This window comes from Lepidochelys kempii, chromosome 27, assembly GCF_965140265.1.
Source record: "Lepidochelys kempii isolate rLepKem1 chromosome 27, rLepKem1.hap2, whole genome shotgun sequence".
NCBI lineage: Eukaryota > Metazoa > Chordata > Testudines > Cheloniidae > Lepidochelys > Lepidochelys kempii.
Window position 1 is genome coordinate 6,902,910 of NC_133282.1, and position 10,532 is coordinate 6,913,441.

General features: G+C 60.1%; 1 protein-coding gene across 1 annotated transcript; it reads right to left on the reverse strand.

Moving 5' to 3' along the window:
* Positions 1 to 144: 144 nt before the first annotated feature.
* On the reverse strand, positions 145 to 10,197 carry PSMC5 (proteasome 26S subunit, ATPase 5). The gene is made up of 12 exons (XM_073326018.1): positions 10,096 to 10,197; positions 9,054 to 9,125; positions 8,084 to 8,153; positions 7,400 to 7,497; positions 6,178 to 6,234; positions 5,605 to 5,835; positions 4,436 to 4,562; positions 2,607 to 2,797; positions 2,253 to 2,351; positions 1,795 to 1,905; positions 1,301 to 1,387; positions 145 to 264 (listed from the first exon to the last, which is right to left on the reverse strand). The coding sequence occupies exons 1-12, from the start codon at positions 10,132 to 10,134 to the stop codon at positions 211 to 213; spliced, it is 1,236 nt and encodes a 411-aa protein (XP_073182119.1). The 5' UTR covers positions 10,135 to 10,197; the 3' UTR covers positions 145 to 210.
* Between the last annotated feature and the right edge of the window lie 335 nt (positions 10,198 to 10,532).

Below are 10,532 nucleotides of genomic sequence, written 5' to 3' on the forward strand. Positions count from 1 at the left end.
GTGTTTAGCCCGCTGGCTGGGCTCTAGGCTCCTTGATCTGTAACCTAAGGGGGAGAGAGGGTTCCCAGCTGCTGGCAGGCACAGAGGCTGCTTTCCCCTGGTCATATCCCTCCCTCCAACAGCCAGAGTCTGAGGGGAAGTAACTCAGCCAGCACAGAGCTTTATTAGAGAAAAGGTGAGGGGGCCAGCACACAGGGTTCAGGCCCCCAGTTACTTCCAGAGCTTCTTGATCGACATGTTCTTCTCGCTGTCCTTCTGCATCACCTGCAGGGGGGAGGAGAAAGGTAAGTGTTAGACCCTGCATCCAGCACTCAGACCTTGAGTGAAGTCACCTGCATGTGTCCTCAGTCACTGTCCTGAGGCAGGAACCAGGCTAGGCCCCAGGAGCCTGCCTGGCAAGGTTTCTGCCTAGTACCCCCTGCGGGCAGGGGCAGGACCCAGCGCTCCAGCTTAGGGCACCATAGCACTGCACTGCCTAGGACACAGCCCCCTTGGCATTCACCAAAGGCAGGGCAATGATAGTAGCAGTAAAAGCCCATCCCCCAAAGTGCACAGAAGCCAAGACTCAGGGAAGGAATCAGCTACTGGGGAGCTGGGAAGCACATTGCCCCAGCACAGCTGCAAAGGCCAGGCTGTCCCCCACCCTACAGCAGCAGGGTCTCTGTGCATAAGGGAGGCCCCAGGGGTTGCCCCTAAAGCCAGTTAACTCCCCTCTCAGCTGCTCTCACTTCACACTGAGCAACTCAGCCACAGGCTGATCCCTTCTTGAGCAGCCAGCAACAGAACTGGGAGCCCAGGATCTGCCAGAGGGAACAGCTTGGGACACTGCCAGCACCTGGCCCAAAGCTGCAGAGGAAGGTGGGAGAAGCAGAGCCAGGGCAGGTGGCAGGAGGGTTTCAGCCTTTCCACACTGACTTTACCACTTGAGTCATGCTGGTACCTGTGGAACTCATGGCCAAAGGGGCATGGGGTAAAAGTTCCTCACAAGGGTTTTATTGTGGGCCCTTGTTTGGGCCACATGAGGACAAGCGCATCAGCAGCCCTCCATCTACCTTTGGGGGACCCCTCATTTCTTTGCATTCCTTTAGCCTGTCTCTTTCCCCACACCTCTCTTTCGGGGTGTCCCACTTCTCCAGCAGGGGGCTGACTGGGCTGGCAGGCTAGCCATTGCCAGCTGGACCAGGGGCACGGCCAGCAGCGCTGAAGGAACGGAAGAGCCTGCAATTGGTCCCTTAAAGTGACTGGTGCTCTGAAGCCACCTCCCCCACCCGCTGCTGGGGCAGAGCAAGGGGGATTTTACCTTGGCTACAGCCATTTCAAAATCTTCCTGTGTAACATGCACCCTCCGCTCCCTCAGGGCGTACATGCCAGCTTCTGTGCACACCCCCTGCAAGGGACCAAGAGCAAGGAAGAACAGTCACTCCCCTTTCTGCACAGTGTCCCATCCCCCGCCACCCGGACGCACCCGCCTAGCCACACACTGCAGCCATCTTCTCACACGGGGAGAGCAGTTCCCTGGTAGAGGGGCAGCGTGTGACGGAGGAGTCCTGTATGTCTCCTGCCAGTCTGTATCCCTCCAGGGGAACACAGTGAGCTCAGCACTTCCTGAGAGGGCCCCAGCCTGCCCCAGGAACATGCAAGGAGCAGGCACATGGCAGCTCAATGGAAGCCTGTCCTGGCTCAAAACACACTCCAGAGCCCCAGGCTCCAGCCAGAGCTAATCAGGGGCAGCTGCTCCCTGTCCCACATGCTGCCGCTGCACCAGTCTGTAGAGCTCCAGGCCCAGCTACTCACCTTCACCTCGGCCCCAGACGCTCCTGGCATCAGCTCCGCAATTTTACGCAGATTTATCCCCCGCGTCAGGTTCATTTTCCGAGAGTGGATCTTGAGAATGTCTAGGCGAGCCTGCAGGGAGAGCCCCAGCAAGGGGGGTAAGAGCCTAGGCAAGCCTGTGCCGAGAGCCCCAGCAACGGGGGTGAGGGACAAGAAGGGGGTCCAGCACCTGAGCGGTCGGCCAGGGCAAGGAACTGCCAGCACAGTGAGAACATCTGTGGGTCTAGGCTGGGACTCAGCCCCTTTCAGCGCCATGACACTACAGAAGCAGAGTTCAACCCTTTGTCCCTGGCCCGCAGGCGAATGCACGGTGGGGATGGGGGGATGCCCTGCTGATAAATAGCACTGGGAACACAGAGAATGCGCACCCAGGCCTGGGAGCCTGCAAGGGGCCTGCCACAGGGGAACGCCCCCATTACCTCTTCATTTGGAGGAGGGAACTCGATCTTCCTGTCGATGCGGCCTGGGCGCAGCAGAGCAGAGTCCAGGATGTCTATCCGGTTAGTGGCCATGATCACCTGTAGGGGAGGAGGCTGTCACTGTGTAAAGGAGCTGGGGTTTTATCCCGCAGTGAGGGGCAAGTGCCCCCCTCCCGCGGGGGCTCTGGGTGCCAGCCAAGCCACCTGGCTTCAGCTCCCAGCTCAGAAACGGGGCAGCTGATTCCCCTCTTACCCTGAGCATGTGGGAGGGGCGCCGGCCTAGCCCTGTGGGGGAGACTCGCGGTGGGGCCGAGAAGTGGCCAGGAGGCCAGGGTCATGCTAGGCTCTACGCACCTTAATGTTCTTAGTGGCTTCGAAGCCGTCGAGCTGGTTGAGGAGCTCCAGCATGGTGCGCTGCACTTCGCTGTCCCCCCCAGAGCCGCCCTCCAAGCGCGAGGAGCCGATGGAGTCGATCTCATCCATGAAGATAATGGAGGGAGCGTGTTCCCTGGCCATCACAAAGAGCTCCCGCACCATGCGAGCGCCTGAGAGCAAAGCAGAGGGGCCCCTGAACGCCCTGCCATAGGACAGCGCGCGGGATCTCATCCATGAAGATAATGGAGGGAGCGGGTTCCCTGGCCATCACAAAGAGCTCCCGCACCATGCGAGCGCCTGAGAGCAAAGCAGAGGGGCCCCTGAACGCCCTGCCATAGGACAGCGCGCGGCCCACCACAGCTCTGCAGCCCCAGGGTTGCGCCCCGGCCCCATGCTCACTGCAGGGATGGAGAGTTCCTTCAATGCGCTGGTCAGCGCAGCCCCAGGGGCTGGGACCATGGCACCCTCGAGGGTAGGAGCCTGGTCACAGGCCTAGCCTGAGGAGTGCTCCTCTTCAGCACTGGGAACCCGGAGACCAGGCCCGGCCCTCCGGACTTGGTTCCTGCGGGCACGGACAAGAGGCATTCAGCGCAGGGCTTGGCTGCGGGCCATGAAAACAGGAGGGACTGATTTAAATCACTGATAGCAATCTTGGTTTGTGTTTGTCCTGCAGCTATTTCCCTGCATCCAGGTTCATGCTCATTGGCTGGTATAACCATTACACAGCGTCGCCTGGCCAACCCATACCACCTTCCCTCGGCGCTTGGTGCTGCTTTCTGCCAGCCAGGCCAACACACGAGCTCGCGGCATGTTTTGTTTTCAGATTCTTGACTGTCACACTTTATGATGTTCGAAAACAGGAAACAATTCAGTTATTTACTAGCTAATTCTTTGACTTGGGATTGGGGTCAAGCTGTATTTGGCTGGAAACTGGATTTTGATTAAATCTACAAAATCAGCATTTTAAAACTGTTTCAGTTCAATAAACCTAACTCAGATGCGCTGGAAAAAACATTCAGGTTGTCAAATGTGATTTGCATTTAAAACAGCTTGATTTATTACACAAAGGAAGCATTCACTGTAATGGGTGCACTGAGATACCTACAGCTTCCCTGCATCTTTAGGTGCCTGAACCCCTTTGGAAATCTGGCCCCACATCCTTCAAGGTTTTAGTTAGCAGAGCTCATCCTCCCACACCTGCCTGTTATTCACAGACGGGAAGGGGAAACAAGCTTCAAGCTTCCAACTCCCAGCTGCTTTCTCAATTTGGAATGAGCTAGTCCAGATGAAGGATTCTTTGCACCTGTTAGCTAATCTGAACCCCAAAAGCGTCTCTGCTCCCCCAGACACTGGAAATACCGACTCTTGGAAAGATGTAAATAACCAGCCTTCGCTCCATTGTAAGGACTGATAGTAAGATGGGGTAACATGACATTGGGACCTTTTGAAAGCTCATGGCACATTGGTTATTTAAATGTTAATAATTACACTCTTAGGCTTGAACACAGGCCAGAATAATTTCAACTAGAATTTTATAATTTAGTGTTATTTTTAAAGAGAAAAATGTATTTAATTACAGCACCTACTCCCATTTTGTAGGGTTTTTTGTAACCATCGATTTTTATCCCCCCTGGGCCCAGCTCTTCAGAACAGGAACACCGGCCCCACAGCCACAGCTGTGAGGGGGGCCACATCGCCCCCCTGCCCTGCTACCAGGCTTCGCAGAGGGACAGCTTGGGAATGGGGGGTTGAACTCATGTGTCTCCATCCTACCCCCCACCCCATCGTGTTCCCACATCCACACTTACCCTCGCCAATAAACTTCTGCACCAGCTCAGAGCCCGAGACTCGGATGAAGGTGCAGTCAGTGTGATGAGCCACGGCCCTGGCAAGCAGGGTCTTCCCGGTGCCGGGAGGTCCGTAGAGCAGCACCCCCTGCAACGGCCAGTGCAGTGTCATTAGCTGAGGGCGCTCAGTGCAGGAGCTACACTGCACAGCCTGGCACAGACATGGGCATTTGGTGCCACCTAGTGGGCAATTTACCCATAAATCCCATCCACGTCCCAGCAGGAGAGGGGGCCCCAACGATCCGACCAGGGCCACACGTCCTGGGTGCAGCAGGGAGTGGAACGCAGCTGCCAGAGTCATGCCCAGTGCTGCCAGAAGGGGGAGAGCCTGGCTTTGGACAGGTGGGGACAGACCAGGCCTGCAGTGCCCTCGGGGATTCGCGCCATGGGGGGCTGCTCAAGCTCTGCCTCCTCCAGCAAGGAGCGCTGCATTTCCTAAGGATCACCCCCTCCTCCACATGGGCGAGGAGCTGCCATCCCCTGGGAAGGGCTGAGGCTAGAGGAGACTCGCACCCACTCTTGGCCCTGGCCCTGCTGCAGCTGCCAGCAGGGAGCTGTGCTGGGCTCTGGCAGGGTAAAGGGTCTTGTTACAGCTGCTTTCCACTGGGAGCATCTATGTCCTTCGTGTAGCCACCCCTCTCCCCAGCTAGCATTGCAGGGGGGTGCTGCCAGTGGGTGCACAGGGGCTGAGTGCTGGGCCTCTCCTTTGGCAGGCACTGGGATCCCACCCACTCAGTGACAGGTACGTGAGTGGTTCCCTGCTCCCTGCTCCCACACGGCCAGAGAACCAGAGCAAGTCACGGGAGAGTGGGAGCAAGAGGTGGTGAACAGCACCAGCTGCTCCGTCGTCCCCATTACTGGGAGCTGGTAATGAATCTCCATGGGGTGGCAGGAACCATCCAGGGAAGGTAGAGGGCTCCCTTCTCCGTGCCAACCTAGCCCAGAAGCCCGACAGGGCACGTGTGCAGAGCACCAGCACCCAGCAATGCAGAGCTATTTTCTGCTCAGTTCTGAGCAGCAGATCTGAGATGCCCACGGCTGGCAGAGCCCCCTCCCCGCGGCAGGTGGCAGTGCACAGCTGGCTGAGCGCGATCTGCACATGCTGGGAGTCCTGCCCCGAGAGCACTTGCCTTTGGCTGGGCGATCCCCAGGGCCTCGAAGAGCTCCGGGTGTTTGACGGGCAGCTCGATTACTTCCTTGATCTCTTTGATCTGCTTGTCCAAGCCGCCAATCATCTCGTAGGTGGAGTCCGGGACCTTCTCCACCATCATCAGGGACACCAGCGGGTCCACTTTGTTGGGCAGGATTTTGTGGAGTGTGTAGCTGTCGTTCCTTAGCGCCACGCGGCAGTTCGGGGTCACCTTTGGAGACAGACGGGTAGGAACTCACCGTGTGGCCTCCACTCACCTTCAGCACCAGCTGGCGGGAGCTGCCGCACTCGCAGTGCCCTAGCCTATGCACCCAGCTTGGGCACCTCCCCAGCAAGAGCTGGGACTTGGGGCAGCTGCTGGGGCAGGGCCCACGGAACCCCCTGGGTGGGTCAGCAGCAGCTGGTTAGAAGGGAGCATCACCCTCTGCTGCCCCCAGCAGGCTGGCGAAGACAGGCACAAGGGAAGGCAGCTGCTGCCAAGCCGCCTCCCTTTGCCCCCAGCACTGAACGCGCTGCTCCGAGGGCTGGGTTCACCAAGGGGTCTGGTACTCACATCATTGATGTCAATGTTTTTATCAACATCCACCACAAACTTTCCTTCTGGGTGAACCTGGAACAGAGAGAGCAGAGACCTGTGGGGTGGGGCTGGGGAAGCACACGCAGCTCTCCCCGTCCTGCCCCAGTATGCGCGCACAGGCCTCCTCCCTGCCCCAGTGCGTGTGTACACACCTCCTCCCGCCCAGCCCATGTGCAGGCTTCCCCCCCAGCAGGCGTGCACAGCCCCCCCCGCCCCACTCATCCCCAACAGGCGTGCACAGCTCCCACAAACCTCCCAGTCAGCGCAGGAGAGCCAAGGCCCTGGGGCAGGTCCCACAGGGGCCAGGACTTTGTGCGTCACTCAGTAACTGGCCCCCACACAGGTGGGTCTCGCTGCACAAGCAGAGTCTAAGCAGTCAGTTCTCGGGGCTGGGGCAGTCGCCCTGAATGGGCCCCTAGTGACCCCCTGGTGGTCTCCTGGGCCCAGCCCTGCTTCATTTTGAACACCACTGAGGGCCAGGCACATCAGGGTCCACATAGTCCTGCTCTTGAGGGCAGCAAGGCACAGCCTGTCCAAGGAGCGCCCCAGGTGTTCGGGCGAGGGTGGGGGTGGGGGAAGAGCCCAGCAAGGTCCCCAGGGGCTTGGGGAGGGGCTGCTCCGGCTCAAGCCTTTTCTAATACCCCGTCCCGCCCGCTGGGCCTCCTGCTCCTGGGAGACGGTTCCCCAGCCCAGCAGAACATGCTGGTAACCAACTTCTCCGCAGAGCCAGCCCCTTAGATTTAGCCCGTCCTTCCTAGTAACAGCTCCCCAGGACATCTTGAATGACTCTCCTTCCCCTCAGAGGGAGCGCCTGCCACCAGGTCTAGCACCCCCTTTCCTCCGGGGCCACTCCTCGGCGCTGGGAGGGGGACAGGTGGCTCCTTGCTGCCACATGGATTTGCAGTGTGCTGGCAGCCCTAGGGCAGTTCACCCTCCCCCTGGCCTGCTCCAGGGCAGTCCCCTGGGGCGCACGGCTGGGGCTCCTGGGGTTTCTGTTCCCAGGCTCATTTGGGGAGTGAGCCCACCAGCAGCCTGGGAAGGCCAGGAGAGCTACGGTCCCCAGTCAGGGAGCAGAGCAGCGCTGCCCTGAGCTCATGAGCCTGGCCACCCACCCACGAACCCCCATGCAGTGCCATCGAGGCCCTCAGCCAGCAGCTGGCACTGCTCGGCCCTGGGAAGCAGCACCCCAGCTCCATACCTTGACAAGCACCTTCTTCTTATCCATGGCCCTCACCACCTCACCGACGTAGGAGCCCTGCTCCTGCAGCAGCTGCAGCTCCTCCCGCAGCAGGCGCACTGTAGCACAACAAGGAGACGTCAGCCCTGCCTGGCCACCAAAGAGCAAAGAGGCCAGCAGCTGTTCACAGGGCCCCCGCTCAGGGCCCAAGCATAAAGGGCATTTCCAGGGCAGGGGTAACCAGCCACTTCCATTAACTCAGAGGGGGCAGGTGCTGCTAACTTCCCACATGCCCCAGCCCCTTGGGGACACAGCAGCCATGCTCCGGAGTCAGCACCGGCCTCCCTCTCAGGCAGGAAATAACAGGTAGCACCCTGCCTTTGTATCCCCGGGAGAGCGCGCTTGGGAAACGGGCTGTCCAGCTTTCCCGGTGGCGTGGAAATGAAGAGGCTGTGACCACCAGGAACACAAGAGATCACCCAGCCAGTGAGATTTGCGTCCCTCCCTGGCAGAACATGGAACAATCCAACCCTCCCTGCAGGAGGCTGCTCTCATGGTACGCTCTGGCCACCTTTCGCATCCCACCCACCAGGCCGACCCCCTGGCTGGGATGCAGAAAACTTTCTCGTTTTCAAAGCACCAATTCGGGGGGGGCTGAGCGCGGAGACCACGGACGAGGCCGGGGAAGGCCAGTGGGAGCCCTACCTTTGGCGTTCAGCTCGTTCCTCTGTGCTTGCAGGCGGCGGAGATTCTGGCTCTTTTCATTCACAATGAGCTTTGGGGAGAGAGGGAGAAGGGATAAGCCCACACGAGCCCAGGGGTCCCCCCTGCACAACCGCCCCCACCTCAGCACCTCAGCTCAGAGTCGACTCGCTCCTGAACACAGGCTAACTGCCAGTCTAGCAGCTAGGAAGTGCCCATGTGTGTCCGGTTGGCAATCCTCTCTAGCGTCTCCAGTGTGAACCGCTCGGGAAAGCAGCCCGGCACAGGAAGGGGAGGGGACCCAGCTGTGAGCGTCTCTTACCACGTGGTCTGCACCCAAACCCTGGCTAATGGCCTCCCCTCTCCGTCAGGAACAAGGAACATTATGAAGGGGTTTGCTGGTCACTTTGTCCCTGCCATAGGAGTGGGGGTACCACCACCAACCTCAACACCCTGAAACCTGGGCAAGGGGCCTCTGCCTAGACAAATTGCTGCTGTGACGCCCTCTCCCCCAATCTGTTATCAGACAGGCACCACTCTGCTCCGAGGAACAACAGTCAAAACGGCCCCTTTTAGCCCTGCAGACCTGCCTTCTGCAGAGTCAGGCCAGCTGGCTTTGGAGACGCCCGCCACTGACAGCTAGCAACACTGCTCTAGGAAGGCCCCACATCTGCCTACTAGTTCCTGGGTCCCAGCCTACACCTCCTGCTGGGAGCCTCTGAGGCCCCAGCCCTACTGACAGAGATGCTGTCACAGAACATGGACTAGAATCGCTTGGAAGAGGCTGCTGGTTCCCTCGGAGGTCCTGTGAGAAGAACTGCCCAGCAGAGATGGTAGTACCCCTGCCGCAATCCAGAATGCGCATCCTCAGCACCATCAGACTAGTACCCCTCCGGCCACCCACTTAGAAGAAACGGTGCCCCAGCCCAGACCCCACTCTCTGTGATCAGAGAGCCCCCACCATGCAGCTCACCTGCAGCTCCTCAATTTTGGACAGGTAGTACTGGCGGAGACCCGTCCCCCCTTTGCCTTCATCCATCTCCATCTGCAGAGAGAGCACACATCAGGACACGTCCATCAGCCCAGGGAAGCCCCTCGGCGCCGAAGGGGAGGTGCTGCTCATTCTCTAGAGGAGCAGAGGCTGGGTGGCGACAGGCGGACCCTTCCAATAAGGGCGCCGTCCACAGGTCTGGCAGAACAGCCCCCTGAGCTGGCTGCCAGCTATAAACCAACCCAGAGCCTCTGGAGCTTGGGACACCGCAAAGGCTTGATCTGAGGTGAAGGAGGCCCCAGGGCTCCCCAGAGACCCTCTGATCGGGTGGGGAGCATCCAAATGGCTCTCCAGGGGCAGCTTCCGGCGCAGGCAGGTTCAGCCCCTTCCAAAGGGTAGGAGGCAGCCCCAGAGTAACTAACATCTGCAGCCACCAGGCTCCAAGGAGACCCAGGTACACAAGGCTGGTGCAGGCCGGGGCTCTGGTCGCTTCCGTGGAGTTCCCCAAACTCTCAGGGGACCCGGCTGCTCCAATCACAGGCAAAGAATCCAAAGAGGACAGGAGCTGGTGGGTGGGAGAAGCCGGTGCTCCAGCCCCACCGCCCGGGAGGCATCCCTGGCAGCAGGCACGGAGATCCCGGGCAGCCCACCCAAGGGGGCTGGACCCCACTGGTGAGGGAGGAACCCTTTCTCCCTTGGTTCTGCAGGAGCATCTGCAACAAACCCTGCCCCCATCCCTCCTCTTCCTCCCCGCCCACCCCTCCGCTCCCCCTCCCCCGCCCCCTCCTGCCCCTCCCCCGCCCCCGCCCCCTCCTGCCCCTCCCCCGCCCCCTCCTATCCCTCTCCCTCCCTCCCGCCCTTCCCCCCAGTCACCGACCCCCTCGCCTCCTCCCGGCCCCCATCCCAGCCCCGGCCTGACTCAGCAGAACCGGGTCCCCAGCTCCACGGAGCTGCCCCCAGGGTAGGACGAGCCCCCACGGCCCCTTCCTCCCGGCCGCTCCCTCAGCCCCCCGGGGTCTCTCACCTGCTCCGGCCCGTCCACCGCCATCTTCTCCGACGGCATCTGAGCGCCGTGATCAGGTCAGGGAACTGACGCGTACTGCGCAGGCGTAGAGAGACAAGCGGAGCTATCTGCCCACATCCAAGATGGCCGCCGCCCCGACTCTTTCCCCGTGCGCACGCGCAAGAAGAGCGTAGTCGTCATTTCCTTTCTCTGACTATGACCACTCAAAACACGCAAGTCGCTTCCGGGCTCAAATGACCACACCTAAGATGGCCGCCTCCACCCGTCCTTAGCCGCCATCTTGGTAGGGTCTCTCCAGTAATCTTCGGTCTTGTAGGGAGAAGGGGAACCCCCTGATGTGAATGTTCCCCTCAGTCCTCCCTGTGCGCCATGTTCCACTGCCTGCCCAGCTCCGCCGGGCGGCCTCAGTGCTTGGGCGCCACTCACAAGATGGCGGC

Excerpts from the sequence above, each read along its gene's own strand:
- PSMC5 (XM_073326018.1), bottom strand. The coding sequence starts at position 10,134 with ATGCCGTCGGAGAAGATGGCGGTGGACGGGCCGGAGCAG. Across the intron at positions 9,126-10,095 it reads CGGTGGACGGGCCGGAGCAG|ATGGAGATGGATGAAGGCAA; the intron begins GTGAGAGACCCC and ends CTCTCTCTGCAG. Across the intron at positions 8,154-9,053 it reads CCAAAATTGAGGAGCTGCAG|CTCATTGTGAATGAAAAGAG; the intron begins GTGAGCTGCATG and ends CTCTCCCCAAAG.